This window comes from Lampetra fluviatilis, chromosome 44, assembly GCF_964198595.1.
Source record: "Lampetra fluviatilis chromosome 44, kcLamFluv1.1, whole genome shotgun sequence".
Classification (NCBI taxonomy): domain Eukaryota; kingdom Metazoa; phylum Chordata; class Hyperoartia; order Petromyzontiformes; family Petromyzontidae; genus Lampetra; species Lampetra fluviatilis.
The window spans coordinates 2386095-2402973 of NC_136318.1; the positions used below are offsets into that span (position 1 = coordinate 2386095).

At 47.9% G+C, this 16879-nt stretch overlaps 1 protein-coding gene across 7 annotated transcripts in view; it reads right to left on the bottom strand.

The window, feature by feature from the left end:
* Window positions 1-16640, bottom strand: part of LOC144947220 (uncharacterized) — a 60692-nt gene extending 44052 nt beyond the window's left edge. For 4 of the 7 annotated variants that reach the window (XM_078876422.1, XM_078876421.1, XM_078876420.1 and 1 more), the window contains exons 1-7: window positions 15537-16640; window positions 10911-11289; window positions 8439-8556; window positions 7100-7273; window positions 4665-4771; window positions 3187-3324; window positions 338-471 (exon numbers count right to left, since the gene is read on the bottom strand). In XM_078876422.1, the coding sequence (XP_078732548.1) occupies window positions 338-471; window positions 3187-3324; window positions 4665-4771; window positions 7100-7273; window positions 8439-8556; window positions 10911-11110 (871 nt within the window). In that variant the 5' untranslated portion in view covers window positions 11111-11289; window positions 15537-16640. Of the gene's footprint in view, window positions 1-337; window positions 472-3186; window positions 3325-4664; window positions 4772-7099; window positions 7274-8438; window positions 8557-10910; window positions 11290-11781; window positions 11794-15087; window positions 15112-15536 lie in introns of those variants that run through there. The other 3 variants (XM_078876419.1, XM_078876418.1, XM_078876417.1) reach the window with 3 other exon arrangements.
* Between the last annotated feature and the right edge of the window lie 239 nt (window positions 16641-16879).

A 16879-nucleotide genomic window follows, 5' to 3' on the forward strand; every position in this document is an offset into this window, starting at 1 on the left:
GCAAGTAAAGGACAAATAACTCACCATTGGAACCTCATTTGCCAGTAAAAATATGATAATTGTTTTTTTACCCTTCTATCTGGCAACAAAACTGACACCTTCATCTGGTCCAACCCATGTGAGACTAGGCTCTAAGGAAAGCTGTCTCGGGTGTGGACAAATCAACTTCAAGGACAGTGCACATTATCAGAGTTATGTTTTTTGTTTGCATTATGACTGCAGGTATTGTGGTCTATGCAAACATGACTCCTTGTAAAAAAGGTGTCAGTTTTGTTGCCAGATAGAAGGGTAAAAAAACAATTGACAAATAACTCGTCCAATTGAAATCACGAGGCACCTTTATTGAGCGCGGGAATGCCCAAGCGAGCGGCAGCCCCCAGCTCTGGCAGGACAGGGCCCCTCCCCATGCTGCCCACGGACACCCGTGACTGTGCAGCCCTGACCCCTTGCTCCCCAATCAGGTGAGAGCACCTGCCAAACGCACCACAAGCACACAGAACGGCCAATAGAGCGATTGCAACAAATTAAAATCATCATTAACAGTCATCTTTATATATATATAAAATCCTGTTCCTGGAGAGATTTTCTTTTGCATATGCAAAAACAGACAGGGGTAAGCCGGTCGGCTACTGGCTACGCACGTCGCCTGCAACCCAGCGCTGTGGAGGCAGCTAGGGTTGGAGGATCACCGCACAAATGTTGTGAAACTTCCTTCCCGTGAGCATCAAGTGTGCCATAGCCTAGCTCACCAGGAGAACGCAGTACAGCGAATGCGGACTCCACCTGTCCCGTCTTGTACGAGATTGAGCGCTGCCCCCCCTCGCGCGCGTGTGCCTTTCCCTACGGGTGCTCCAGTTTCCTCCCACAAGTAGAACCTCATTAAGTGGCCGATTAAAACATTCATATATTTAGAGGACTCCAGAGCCTGAGGGGGCTCACTACCTGGCTTGCCTGTCTCACTCGGCTGTGGTTCCTCGTGCCTCCGACTCGCTCTCTCTCTCTTTTCCAGAGCGAGTGAACGGCCGTTGAAGTTATTATTACTGTTGCTATGTGCAGCATCTTAAGAAAGCTAAGATAAGGCCTTCGTCCAGGTGTGAATTGACAGAGGGCTTTAGATTACGTTACTGTATTTTGGCAAGGGTGTTGCGAGCTTAAGGCTTTAAGGCCCGACGTATTAACCTTCTTGTGACTCACTAATCTACACCGTGTGCAGGCATTGCCGCTAGGACTCGGCGATGTGGCGAGCCGAGATTTGGAACAGACGCGTCTCCCTGCATTGACCCCTGTGCCAAGGGCAGAACAGGAAGCGGAAATTGCACCAACTCACTCAGAATTCCCCGTCAACAAATGCCCCGTTGCAGACTCACACTTCCTCGGCACAAAATTCCAACGCAGTAGAAGTGACACACCGCAACACTCGGTTCAATCAGTTGAAAATGTGAGGCGAATTCAAAAACGGAAACGTTCACATGAATGCAACGCACTTTGAGCTTTAGGCATACTTAGAAAGTCAACTTTTAAAAGTAATGTTTCGTATAGCAGGGTTTTTTAATTGTGCTATTTTTTATACATAGCTTTTTATACCGCTACAATGGCTTTCAAGACGTGTAGCTAAGTAATGCAAGCACTGAACAATCGCCACGCCAAAGCACAATACAAGTGTCAAAGTCAATCAAACGACAATCTGCCTACCACCCATGTGGCTGTCCACATAAAAACTGATTTTTTTTACATATCCTATCGGCCGCACAGCCTTCTGGGAGTGCACTTTTCAGAAGCATTCGTTCAACACAAGCAAAACTCCAGACTGGTTTCGCCATTCAGTGTCTCATTAGTAGCAGTCAGGCATGCTTTAAACCAATGCCGGTGAAATGCGAGATGTTAATAGGCAGTGACAGCAATTGACATCATGATTTTCATTTATACAGAGACTCCTCTACTTACGAACATTCCACTTACGAATTTTCAGAGATACGATCAAACCTGTCCGTATGTCCAGTTGCCTGCTCGGACCGAGAGTCGTAAGTTTAACCGCCGCGCAATAGGTGATGATGGTGGCATCTACGTCTGCAGAACGTGAAGAACCAGTGGCATCTACATTTGCAGAACGTGAAGAACCAGTGGCATTTACATCTGCAGAACGTGAAGAACCAGTGGCATCTACATCTGCAGAACGTGAGGAACCAGTGGCATCTACATCTACAGAACGTGAAGAACCAGTGGCATCTACATCTGCAGAACGTGAAGAACCAGTGGCATCTACGTCTGCAGAACGTGAAGAACCAGTGGCATCTACGTCTGCAGAACGTGAAGAACCAGTGGCACCTACATCTGTAGAACATGAAGAACCAGTGGCATCTACATCTCCACAACATGAATAACCAGTGGCATCTACATCTGCAGAACGTGAAGAACCAGTGGCATCTACATCTGCAGAACGTGAAGAACCAGTGGCATCTACATCTGCAGAACGTGAAGAACCAGTGGCATCTACATCTGCAGAACGTAAAGAACCAGTGGCATCTACATCTGCAGAACGTGAAGAACCAGTGGCATCTACATCTGCAGAATGTGAATAACCAGTGGCATCTACATCTGCAGAACGTGAAGAACCAGTGGCATCTACATCTGCAGAATGTGAAGAACCAGTGGCATCTACGTCTACAGCAGATTATAGAACTTTTAAAGCCATTCCCCGTGTTTAGTGTCCACGCCGTACAACGTGTTTGGAATCGACAGGAGTGAAGTTGGACTTACGAACAAATCGACTTACGAACGGACCTCTGGAACCTAACTCGTTCGTAAGTCGAGGAGTCCCTGTCTACCCGGGTTCTGCAACTGGCAGGCCGCAGGCCAAGATGGGGCACCCAGCGGCTCTTGCTGTGGCCCGCCAAGCGATGGCTCGCGGGGGAGGTTATGGCTCGAGGAGACGTAAAGACACGGCTTCGAGAGAGACGTCGGAAAAAAATGCGCAGATGAGTGGCCACGTGCAGAGACGTTGTGAAGCCACGGCGCCCGGTAACGTCGCGAATCTGTGGCGGCACAACCCTCCAGCGAAACACCCGTTTTATCGATTGGTCGGCCGGCACATAAGATTTGAAAGACCCCCTTGGTATCGCACGGGGATTGGTACTCGCCACAACCGAGGGGGGCGGGAGGGGAGGGGCGTAACTCCCTGTGACTTACGCGTGGTGCCCATGAATGACGGCGTGGTCTTCGGCCGACCAGCCCTTGTCGTCCTTGCACGACACGTCGGCACCGTGCTCCAGCAGCAGCTTCACGATCTCGTTCTCGCCGTTGCTCGCCGCGATCATCAGCGGGGTCCTGCTCACGTTAAAAAAAGAGGGGGGGCGGGGGGAGCGGCGTCGTAGAACGCCGGGTGGCAACGATTGCGTTACAAAGCTCAGCCACGACAGCTGTCTCTCCGATCGCACTGTTATCCGCCGCGAGTCTTCTGAACGGGACCGCCGCCGTTGATGACATCAAACATTCAGGTTACTGCAAGAGAGGTCAGAAGGACCGCTTACATCTGCCGTCGTGCGTGCCGTGGCTGCGTTGGCAAGGATGCAATACGGACAGATGCAAACATCAGGAAAGGATTGTCCTCGTCACGTTTTGTACGAGAGCATACGTCGGAGTGACATGGATAACAGTTGCCGTGAACTAAATAGTATGGGCTATGTAAACAACACCAGTGGATAATTATAATGATTATTCAATATTGTTTTGCTTTGGCCACGACACGATCCGGTCAAATTTTCTGTCATAAGACCCTCCCCCGCCACCACCTTACGTAAGAATGTACTACGAGCACTCCATATGAGCATCATGGACGACGTGCAAGCATCATTGCTCCTGCCGTTTCAGCTCACCGCTAAGTTTAAAGGTCGATTCTCGCGATAAAATTGGCCAATCAGGAACTTTACACGCGTGCGTTTTTCACTTCGTATTGCACCGACAGGGATGTTTGTGATTGAGGCGGTAAAGTGGAAGTGCGGTTCTGGTGGGTGGGTGCGTGGGCGGGTGGGTGCATGGGCGGGTGCGTGGGTGCGTGGGTGGGTGCGTGGGTGGGTGCGTGGGTGCGTGGGTGGGTGCGTGGGTGGGTGGGTGCGTGGGCGGGTGCGTGGGTGGGTGCGTGGGTGGGTGCGTGGGTGGGTGCGTGGGTGGGTGCGTGGGTGGGTGCGTGGGTGGGTGCGTGCGTGGGTGCGTGCGTGGGTGCGTGGGTACGTGGGTGGGTGCGTGGGTGGGTGGGTGCGTGGGTAGGTGTGTGGGTGCGTGGGTGGGTGCGTGGGTGGGTGGGAGGGTGGATGGGTGGATGCGTGGGTGGGTGCGTGGGCGGGTGGGTACGTGGGTGCGTGGGTGGGTGGGTGCGTGGGCGGGTGCGTGGGTGCATGGGTGGGTGCGTGGGTGAGTGCGTGGGTGGGTGCGTGGGTGGGTGCGTGGGTGCGTGGGTGGGTGCGTGGGTGCGTGGGTGGGTGCGTGGGTGGGTGGGTGCGAGGGTGGGTGGGTGGATGTGTGGGTGGGTGGATGCGTGGGTGGGTGCGTGGGTGGGTGGGTGGATGCGTGGGTGTGTTCGTGGGCGGGTGGATGCGTGGGTGGGTGCATTTGTGGGTGGGTGGGTGGGTAGGTGCGTGGGTGGGTGGGTGCGTGAGAATGGGACCTACCGCCGGGCATGGTTCCTGCTGTCCACATTGGCGCCATGCCTCAGCAGCAGCTCAACCATGGTCAGGTCGCCGCTGCTCATCGCCAGCAGCAGCGGGGTGTTCCCATCCTACACGGAGTGCAGAGCACAGCACACTCACTGCAGCCCAAAAACCCACCGCCACCATGAGAACGTCCAGGCGATGATACCTGGGGTGCAGCAGCCAGTTTCTAGCTCGCTCTACCTGACCGACGTCAACGTAAATCAGTTGGGTTGACCAATGATGCGGCGGTCACTGATGCACTGCAATAGCCCGCTCGCCGAAGGTCCGTCGCCTGTAGGGGACTTCCACACCTGGGGGGCGGTGGAGGCTCAAAAGAAAGCCGTCCCTTGGTGTGGACCAATCAGTTTCAAGGACAATGCCACTATATTATCATAGTGTGTTTTTTGTTTGCATTTTGACTGCAAGTATTGTGGTTAATGCAGACATGAATCCTTGTAAAAAGGTTTGTTGCCAGAAAAAAAGGGGGAAAACCCTATTATTATTAATATTATTTTATGACCCTTGTCAATTAAAAAAACTCAATGCATTCATTCATAACAACGCGACTTCAAAAGTAAAAAAATATATATTAAAGACGTGACGTTTCAGGCAATTGTGCTTCTTCAGAGAACACAAATGAAGGGCCACTGCCCAAATTTGCGAAAGGCAATTGATCTAAACAACACTCTATATATTTTTTCCTTTTTAAGTCACGATGTTATTGAGGAGCATGATTAGTTTTTTTGTGATTCACGCTTACGTGATCCGCTGCCAAACCAGCATCACCAAATCATTGTTTTTTTATCTTAAAATAATATATACATTTTGACTTATCCCTTCTCCCTGCCATATACGGTGACGTAAAAAAAAAATAAACACCACATGACCGACAAGTTGAAAAATATCTGAAAAATTGGCGCTGCATTAAGAAAAGCACAAGACACTTGCTGTCATGGGAGAGGATTCATTAACAATGAATGTAGCACAGGCCTGAGCCGTTGGGGTGCTGTGCACTCCATGGCTACGGAACTACAACAGCGAGCCGCGAGCCTTACACGGCCACCAACGCCGGGTCACGTTTCACATCCGCTCACGACAAAAGGCGGGCGCCGGTGGCGGCTACGTGCGTGACCTGTAATCCAGCACCACGGAGCCAACAAGGGTCGGTGGATCGAACGAACATCGGGAAACTCCCTTCCCGTGGGCTACAAGGAGCTAGCCATACCCTGGCTCGCAAACAGAAGGCGGTATAGCAGAGGTCGCAACCGGGTACCCGATACCCGTACCATACCCGATACCCGGCTACCCGTACCCGGCCGGGTACGGGTACCCGTTTGCGACCCTGGTGCGGCCGGGTACGGGTAAGGAATCTAAACCCGTTTGCGACCTCTGCGGTATAGTAAATTCGGACTCCACCTGTTCCGTCTGTATGGGATAGAGCGTTGTCCCCTCACACGTGTGGGTTTTCTCCGGGAGCTCTGGTTCCCTCCCGCATGAAAAATGCTCATTAATTGGCCGATAACACCTTCATAAATAGAGGACCGCAGAGCTTGGAGTGGGGAAAATTTGTCACCGGCTCACCGCCCCAGTCTCTCCCGCTACGTCTGTGGTTCATCCTCGCGGCTCCGAGACTGCTGTGTGGTGCGTTTCAAGTGGTTAAAGGTGGTAAATTTTAACACGAGAAATTGTGGTAAACGTCACACAGACTATGCTGATGTGATATGTTAAGCAGTTACGGATTTATGCGTTTGTTAAGACTTGGATAAGGCAGATTTTATCCGTTTCAGTTTTGTGAAAAACAAACCGAAAACTTGATTTGAAGCTTTCGTGACTGCAGGAATTACTCTTGGGTTCTTTCCGTAAAGTCACGTAGAAAGAAAATTGATTAAATAATAGAATACGACGTTTCGATTGCAACACAAGCAACCGTCGTCAGGTAGAACTAAATTTGAGAGAGAGACAAAACACAGACACGGAGACACACAGACACACAGAGAGAGACACAAAACATAGACACACAGAGAACCAATGCCTCTGTGTCGAGGCCTTAAATAGAGAGAGAGAAAGCAAAAACTCCTATAATTAGCATTTTTTTCATGGATGATTTTTTTCACAAATTATTGAAGTCGACAGTCAACTTCTGCACTTCTCTATTGTGCAAATCAGTTTTTCAGTTTCATTTATTTGGTATAGCTCTGTGAGCCATTCGGCTCTTGAATCAATGAATGGCGTCGCGTGGAATAACGGAGTTGCATGACTTTAAACTCCAAAAAATGTGCGATACACCGCGATGGAGAAAAAACATTTAATTGCAGATTGTTCGATAATTTTTTTCCTTTCTTCTTTTCTCCTTTTGCAAGCGTGCCGCGGATTTACAGCATTCGCGGAGTTAGCTCCCGGATGGGACAGAGTACCTTGTTCTCGGCGTCGATGTGAGCATTGTGCCGGAGCAGCAGCTGAGCGATAGGGCAGCTGGGTATGAGCGCCGCCTGGTGCAGAGCCGTGAGGCCATTGGAGTCCACGAGGGTTGGGTCGGCCTTGTGCTCCAGCAGGGCCTTCACACACGCCTCCTGCTGGCACTGCACGGCCTGTGGGCGGCGCGCCGGACAAACCGGACGACGAGCGAACGCACAAAAGACAAAGATCCCCCGTGTAGCCTGTAACAGGCGTTTGGGGCAAGCGCAGTTTGCGAGTAGCACCTATGGAGGCCGGCACTGTGGCACACGAGGTGGCCTTTGTCTCGCGAGCGGCGATGTTTACACGCCGTACCGGGTACTGGTTTGAGGCTGAGTCGACCATGGGGAGCCATAATCATCATTGGTGTTGGACGTGAGCAGGAATCGAACTCGGGTCACCAGGTTCGTATTAGAGCGTGTTGACAACTGAATAACTGCTCCCACTGTGCGTGTTCGCGAGCATACAGGCATGCACACACACACGGGCATGCATGCACGCACACACATAGGTACGCGGGCACAGAGGCACATACATAGGTACGCGCACACACAGAGGTACGCACAGACAAAGACACCCCTTATTGTCTTAGCAGACTGTTGGGGCAAGTGCTGTTAGCGAGCACCTATGAAGGCCGGTATGGTACACGAGGGGGTGGGTGGCCAACACCACGCCCGACCGCCTTTGTCTCCCCAGTGGCAATGTTTGCTACACACCGCTACACCAGGTACTCGTTTGAGGCCGAGTCGACCTATGGGAGGCCCAGGACCGGTTCAGATAATCGTCACCGGTGTTGGTCGTGAGCGGGAATCAAACTCGGGTCGCCGGGTTCATAGCGCAGCGCACTAACCGCTGCGCCACTGCTCCCCAAAAAGACGCACACATAAACACACAGGCACCAGCAGTCAAGTCGCGCATAGATGCGCAACACTGCTGCTGAAAGGAAGAATGTCGCTATAATTTACGATGCACGTCAAGGGGTATGGACAGAAGTTGCCATTGAGAAACTTGATATGACCAATAACGGGTTGACGTGGATTGGAGTACAAACAAGAACGAGTGTCAAACGGAGAGACGTGCAACACATCGCCCCGTCTTACCAAACGCATTTAGACAATGGTTTTGCGTGCCGTCAATTAACGGCCCGGGACAATGACCTTGCTAACATTGTGAGAGCATCGCCGCTACTCCGTTGCAAGACTGAGATTTGGGTCTCATGCGTCAGCTGTGCGCTACCGCTTTACACAGTTGAAGGGCCCCAATTTTTTAATGAATGCATTACCCTACAACAATTCTCACCTTCATCAATGGAGAGCGGTTGTCATTGTCGCATAAATTCAGCTTCACAAAGTTGTTTTGCAGGAGGAAAAACACGACGTCTGAATGTCCATTGGCGCAGGCCAGATGCAAGGGTGTTCTGAAAATAGAAAATTAATTTAATTTAGCAGCTGCGCAATAAAATAATAACAACGGTAAAGGTATTACGTCTCAAAAAATCGTGTTGTTGTGAGTAATCTGATTTCACTTTCTTCACTTAGAAAGAAACGGTCAGCTAGACATACACATCATGCGATCTCCTATGATATTAGGTTTTTCCCATTTTTTTTCTGGCAATGCAAACTATGAGAGTATGTTTTCTGTTTGCATTCTGACCACAAGCATCGTGGTTAATGCAGACATGATTCCTTGTAAAATGTTTCAGTTTGGTGTTTTAACATCTTAACACCAATTTTGTTGCCAGAAAAAATGGGACAAAACTATTATCATATTTTGGTACTGGCAAAGGAGATCCCATGATGTAGATGCTCACCCCGAGCTCTCATTACTCTGATAATGCATTGTCTTTGGGCTGTACGCCTTTTGGCGTCCTCTTGTCTAAAACCGTTTGAGACGAGGCTCAAAAGAAAGCTGTCTCTGGTGTGGACCAATCAGTTTCAAGGACAATGCATATATTATCAGTGTGTTTTTTGTTTGCATCATGACCACAAGCATTGTGGTTATTGCAGACATGATTCCTTGTAAAAGTTTTCAGTTTGGTGTTTTAACATCTTAACACCTGTTTTGTTGCCAGAAAAAAGGGGAAAATCCTATTATCATTAGAGATACACATGTTTAATAGAAGGTAAACAATTTACTGTGGTTTTACACGAGGTCATGGAGCCTTACTACATTTTTACTTTGATTCATCATTGATTTTGGGGTTAGGCCACGTAATGAATCTGGCCAAATTTCAGTCACAAGACCCACCACCACCTGACATGGCTAAAAAGATTGTCACTTGTATGAGCGTCTGATGTGCCAATGTTTCAGCTCACTGATTTTATATTAAATTTGTGTTGCAGGCACAGATAATCTCCAAGCCAAAGAATCTGGCCAGTTAACCCAGGAGTTAACCATAACTTTTGTTTTAATATTATCTATACTCTTTGGGTCTTTCGGTAAAGTCACGTAGATAGAAACATTTTTAAAAATGCACGACGTTTCGATCGCAACACAAGCAATCGTCATCAGGTGAAAAAATATAGCCAAGATTTAACATTATCTATTTTTGTAACGTATTTTTCAGAGTAAGCTCCAGTTCAGTAAAATTATAGATTAATTTGTATAGCACAGTGCTACTGAGTATTAACAAATACGGTCGCCGGTTTACTCAAGAAAGCTCGCTAAATTATTGGATCTAGTCCAAGTGTTGTTGAAAGGTATGAATAATATTTAGTATTAACAAATCACTCCCCTTTAATCAAATATTTTCCATTGCCTTGTGTTTCTAGTGCATATATCGTTGTAAGAGAATCAATATTTTTGCTAATGGTCATGTCAGTTTGGATTAATTTTAATTATAAACGATTCACAATGAGCTTCAGTGCACTATATCATCTCCCAAAATATACCTGCCGTAGAATTAAATCCCGCTCATGTGGCAAAGCCATTGTAACTATTATATATGTATTTTACACTGCACGTATTTACGTTGGACACAAAGCAAATCGAACAAAGACGTTCACTGCATCACGCGCTTTCATATGCACATCTGCAGCCGTCTGGAACGCTCTTCCTTCCGATATCAGGAAGCCACTGGGGCTACGCGCTTTTAAATCCAGATTAAAAACGCATTTCTTTAGAACTGCTTTTAGTGTTTAGTTTGTTGTCATTCCCCCGCAGCTCCGATTAGCGCGGTTGGCTACGTGCAGTGCGAAAGAAATTCAACATACGTACGTACGTACAAATGTGAACGGTGAGGGCGGAAGCGTGATGGTACCTGTTCTTATTCTTAGGTTTTTCGGTAAAGTCACGTAGGTAAAAATTAAAATTAATAAAAGTAAAGTAAAAAATATAAATAAAACATAATGAGAATTATTTTATTATGTTTTATTTGTATAAGTGAGAATTATTTTATTATGTTTTATTTTTATAAGTGAGAATTCTTTTATTATGTTTTATTTTTATAAGTGAGAATTATTTTATTATGTTTTATTTTTATTATTTTATTACTTCCCTTCTACGTGACTTTACCAAAAGAACCAAGAATATGAATCCCTGCAGTCACGAAAGCTTTAAATCGAAATAAAAAATATAAATCACGACGTTTCGGAGGTAACACAAGCTTCCGTCTTCAGGTGGAACCGTCACAACACGATTGCTGAAACGTCGTGATTTAAATTTTTTATTTTACTTTCTTTAATTTAAATTTTTACCTACGTGACTTTACCGACAAAACCCAATAATATGAATCCTTGCAGTCACGAAAGCTTCACATCTAGAATTAGGTACCTGTTCTGTTTGTCGAGCTGGTTCACGTCACCCTTCTTGAGCAGCCGTTTCAGTTTCTCGAGATCCCCCGAAGCGGCGGCCTTGTGCAGTTTCCCCAAGTCCTTGTCCTTGAGCTCGTACCGAGAAATCACACTGCCCGTCTCGGACGCCGACGGCGAAAGCCCCTTCTTTCGCTTCCCAAGTCCAAAGATTTTCTTCATGCTGACGGCCTCCGTACGCCTGCCTCGAGTAGCATGCAGAGGCACCGCGTGAGCCACTCGTGGGCACCGCTGGCACAGATCGAGCTAAAGCGCCGGGTCCTCACAGCCAAGGGCATCCCTCACGCTCCGTCAGTGGCGAGCCACTAGCACGAGGACATGATTCTTCTACGGTTTCAGCCCTGCAAGGCACGGATGGTAATGGGGCACATTTGGCTGATGGGATTAAAGAATTAGAATGCACAATAAATGTAGTACTCTACAATCAAGTGGAAAAAATACAGTTTGCATTTCAGATGGACATTCACAAGGCACTACATTAAGGATTTACAAGCACATACAATGCAAACACGCACGCGGCAATGCAATATTTGCACAATTTGTTGGTGCCGCTAAGTTTGCAGTAGCGCAAAATCACGAATAACAAAACAAACTCAACACATTCGTCGAAAACAACGCGGCCTTAAACGGAAAACTAACATATCCAACAGTCGACGCTTGCGTCCTTTCAAATGCAACGTGTTGTCGAGGAGTGTCACTGCCCAGAAACGTCGCCCGTTGTTTACTTTTCAATTTAAAAGCCACGGTGTGTTTTGGACAAACGTGTTGCGTTTTTTACTTTTCAACAGCTATACAGAACTGGATAACAAACAACACAGTCCAGCCACATTTACGTCAAGATCCCGGCCCGCGTAACAATTCATTCCAGCGATCGCCGTCAAGGTACTGATGGCCGCAACTAAAAGTGTCACAAGTAGCTTATAGCTAGCGCCGCGCTCAAATCACTCTTAACAGATTACCAAACACTGCGGCCACCAAGAAGATTACGGTAAATATCTACCGTCAGATAATCCCGTAGGCTGATTGAAAGGAACTTCAAACATTGGTGCTGCAGAGCTCCATATTTACCAAGAATGATGACGCTGCGTGCCATAACGACTCAATTTATTTACAAATCATTCGGTGAAACTGCACAGTTGGCAGTGGTGCATAAACACACGTCACAAAAAAGCAGCATATTCATTAGTAGAAAATTGTTTATATTTTCCTTCTTTTGAGGCAATGTTTATTGACTCGTCATTAATGCATTGAGTGGGGACTTGTGTTTGTTTGTTCATGTGGCACAAAATAACAATAAATGTAAACATTCACTCCCAGAAGCCTATGTGGGTGAGATGTGCAACATGTGGTGAGAATGAGTTAATTATTGTTCTAATTGACTTCGAATTGTAATGCCAAAGGCTATGGAGACTTTAGGGAACCTGCACTAGAATTTACACCACAATCCCCTCTCCTCACCATCACCTCTTCACCACCGCCCCCCACACACAGTCTTACATACTCACCACAATCACCTGTCCTCACCACCACATCCTCACCACCGCTCCCGCACATGCTCACACAACAGTCTCACATACTCAGTTTAACACGTAGGCTTTCGCGACCAGTATTATTCATAATAAAGGTTTTTGGGTTAAATCGCGTTATTTATAAATGTGTCGCAAATTAAAAAAATATGTAACTAAACAAATACAGCCCTACATCAGAAGGACATCTTCATTTATAAGAAATTCAGAACATCTTGTGAATGTGATTAAAGATATTAAACTTAACCCCTAATGATATTCTGGTAAGTATTGATGTAATTTCTCTGTTCACAAAGGTTCCAGTTAACGAGTCACTTATATTACTTGATGCACTGGTAAAGAAGACAGGTTTATCAGAAGATATTCCAAAACTAGCCGACCATTGTCTAAATAACACTTATTTCTTGTGGAGAAGTGACATCTTTAAACAAAAGGAAGGAGCAGCAATGGGCTCTCCTTTATCTCCGGCTATAGCAAATGTGTACGTGGAAAACTTTGAAACAAGAGCACTTGCCTCAAGTACATTGAAACCATCTTTTTGGTTTAGATATGTTGATGACACTTTGGTTGTCTGGCCACATGGTAAAGATTTACTTATTGAATTTTTAAATCATCTCAATGCGCAAAACCCAGCCATTCAGTTCACCACGGAAATGGAGGTGAACAACACACTCCCATTCCTGTATAGTTTGCTTGGATGTGGTCAAAATGGCAAAATAACACACAGCGCCTCCCGAAAGGGAACACACACAGATGCCTATCTGAATGCAGATTCACATCATCACCCAGCACAGAAATCCTCTCTCATCAAGACGCTCATACATCGGGCAAAGACAGTGTCAGATGGTGAAAGTTTAGGGAAAAAGATTAAACATGTTAAAGCACTAAGACTGAATGGCTACAATAATGCTCAAATTAACAGAGCATTGAATGCCAAATCAAGATCGAACAATACTGCTGAAAGTGATCAGATTATCAAAACAATTAAAATACCATACATCTCAAGAGTTACTAACAAATTAGCCCGTGTTTTGCAAAAGCCAAACATTAAAGTGAGATTTGGTATCATACACAAAATTCAAAAACTAGTGTCTTGTACTAAACATTAATTACCGAAGTTATCAACAGAAGGTGTATATCGGATCAATGGCTCATGCGGTAAGTGTTATATTGGACGGACGGCACGTAACATCAGCGTAAGACTAAAAGAACACCAAAGGAACATTAAATTCTCTCAAACACAGCTGTCAGCAGTGGCACAGCATGCTTGCCAACAAGGACATTCAATTGATTTTGATACCGTTGAAGTGTTATGCTAAACTAATTACAGTATTGCTGGCCAAGATTAGTGAATCAATTGAAATTAAGAATTCAAATAATTTTAATCGCTGTGATAGCTACAGACTCAGCGCAGCCTGGACGCGTATTATTAAGTGATACACAACACAAATTGCAATCACTTACAGGTGAGTCACATGCTAAGTGGCTGATTATTGATCTCGAATCCTGACGGGGTTCAACAACGATATTTAAGACCGGAAACACGTGGGATGGCTTCACCATTCTGGCAATTCGCCCGAAGATGCTGGAAGTAATTTCCAGCGAAACGTCGTACTACTCAAATGCTAAATGTTGTGGATCTACTCTACAAACACACCGGTGGGCTAAAGTAGTGAACTATTTCTCAACGTGCTCTCAATACTCTGATATTGCACTGTTTGAGTTGTACGCCTTCTGGTGTCATCTGGTCCAACACCAATGGGGACTAGGCTCTAAAGAAAGCCGTCTCGAGTGTGGACCAATCAACTTCAAGGACAGTGCATATTATAATCATTATCAGAGTTGCTTCTTTTTGTTTGCTTTTTTGACTACTTGTGTTGTGGTTATTGCAAACATGATGCCTTGAATAAAGGTGTCAGTTTTGTACCAGTTTAAAAGGGTAAAAACCTACTACTAGTGACACATTTTGTTACTGATTGGTCGTGTCGGGTGGTGGAGGGTTACGACGCACAAATAACGCGATCTAACCCAATAACATTTTATATTACGAGTCTCGCACTCACCACAATCGCCTGTTCTCACCACCACCACCAACATCCTCACCACCACCACACGCTCACACAACGCGGCTCAAGGCAACAATTGATCAAGAGGGCCCTCCACTCCTCCGTCAAGTGGTTGGAGGCGCGCCAACATTTAAACCAAAGTTGTCGCCTAAAGTTGACAAAACAAAGGTTTGTGTGTGTGGAGGGAGGTGAGTCGATGACCGTGGGAGTTTAGTAGTTGTTCACTATTTAATCTCGCTGCGCATCGTAACGCATCCATGACGCGTTTAAGAATCGAATATTATTTTATTTACGCCAAACGCGTTCGCTAATTCTCGGGAGCGTACACGCCGACGGTTTCATTTAATGTTGTGGTATTAATGATGCTGTGGGTATTAATAATGTTGTGGTATTAATAGTGCTGTGGGTATTAATAAGCGGGGGGGGGGGGGGGGCAATCATTACGAGAAGCCGTGTCGAACGGAGACTACAACAACAGCAGCAACAATAACAACAGCGACAACAACAACAATATCAACAACGGCAACCATAGCAACAACAACCGAACCTCGACTCTGGCACCAATGATCCGTCTCTGCGGTTTCCACAACTGGCCGCACTGTACGTACAGTGCGGGCAGTACTGCGATAAACACTCGGGGGGTCTGTCTCGTGACCTGTTCGTGCACCTAGCCTGGCACAGCAATGGACCCATGGCACCTGGGTCTGTCCAGTGACCTGTTGGTGCACCTAGCCTGGCACAGCAATGGACCCATGGCACCTGGGTCTGTCCAGTGACCTGTTGGTGCACCTAGCCTGGCACGGCAATGAACCCATGGCACCTGGGTTTGTCCCGTGACCTGTTAGTGCACCTAGCCTGGCACCTGGGTCTGTCCCGTGACCTGTTAGTGCACCTAGCCTGGCACCTGGGTCTGTCCCGTGAGCTCCAGCCAGTGAGCCTTCCGCACGTCACGTGACGGCATCAAGGTGCACCTAGCCTGGCACATGCGCCACTTACTTGGTGGCGAACGTCGTCGGCTGCTGTTCTTGTTGTTGCTACAGTCCTACTGTACGTGTACAGTGCGTCCCCGTACAGTTCGTTCAGTTACAGTGCGTGTAGTGCTGTACAGTAGCCGGTACAGTGCGTGTAGTGCTATACAGTAGCTCGGTGTGTGTACAGTAGCCGGTACAGTGCGTGTAGTGCTATACACTACTACTACACTACTACTACCACCACTACTACTACCACCACTACTACACCCTAATACTACTACTACACACTCCTGCACTAGTGCAGCTGCTGCTACACTACATTGCTACTACTGCTACACTCTACGACATTGCTACTTCACAGTAATGCTACTGCACTCAACGACATTGCTACTACTGCTGCACTACTGCAGGTACTGCACTACTGCATTGCAGTACTGCTACTACACTGCTACTACTACACTTGACGACTACTCGACTCTTCGCTTGCTGCTGTGCATCGCGCTGCTTCTCTCTCCCCCTGCTGCTGCTTCTCTCCCCCTGCTGCTGCTTCTCCCTGCTGCTGCTGCTGCTTCTCCCTGCTGCTGCTGCTCCCTCTCTCCCTGCTTCTCCCCCTGCTGCTGCTTCTCTCCCTGCTGCTGCTCCCCCTGCTGCTGCTGCTTCTCCCCCTGCTGCTGCTGCTCTCTCTCCCTGCTGCTCTCTCTCCCTGCTCTCTGTCCCTGCTGCTGCTTCTCCCCCTGCTGCTGCTGCTCTCTCTCCCTGCTGCTCTCTCTCCCTGCTCTCTGTCCCTGCTGCTGCTTCTCCCCCTGCTGCTGCTGCTCTCTCTCCCTGCTGCTCTCTCTCCCTGCTCTCTGTCCCTGCTGCTGCTTCTCCCCCTGCTGCTGCTGCTTCTCTCTCCCTGCTGCTCTCTCTCCCTGCTCTCTGTCCCTGCTGCTGCTTCTCCCCCTGCTGCTGCTGCTCTCTCTCCCTGCTGCTCTCTCTCCCTGCTCTCTGTCCCTGCTGCTGCTTCTCCCCCTGCTGCTGCTGCTCTCTCTCCCTGCTGCTCTCTCTCCCTGCTCTCTGTCCCTGCTGCTGCTTCTCCCCCTGCTGCTGCTGCTTCTCTCTCCGTGGTTCCCGGCAAGCGAGGCTGTTACCCCGCGTCGCGCGTGGATCGATGCGGGGGAATCGCCACAACGATTCGCGCCGAGAGAATCGCCGACACAGAGAATCGCGGCGCCGACTCTGAGGGGGTCTGTGACACTGAGGGGGGTGGGGGAGCGGCAGTGTCGCGGTGAGCCTCCCCCTAGGTCGACTCGGCCTCAAATGAGTACCTGGCGTAGCGGTGTGTAGTAAACGTCGCCACTGGGGAGACAAAGGCGGCCGGGCGTGGTG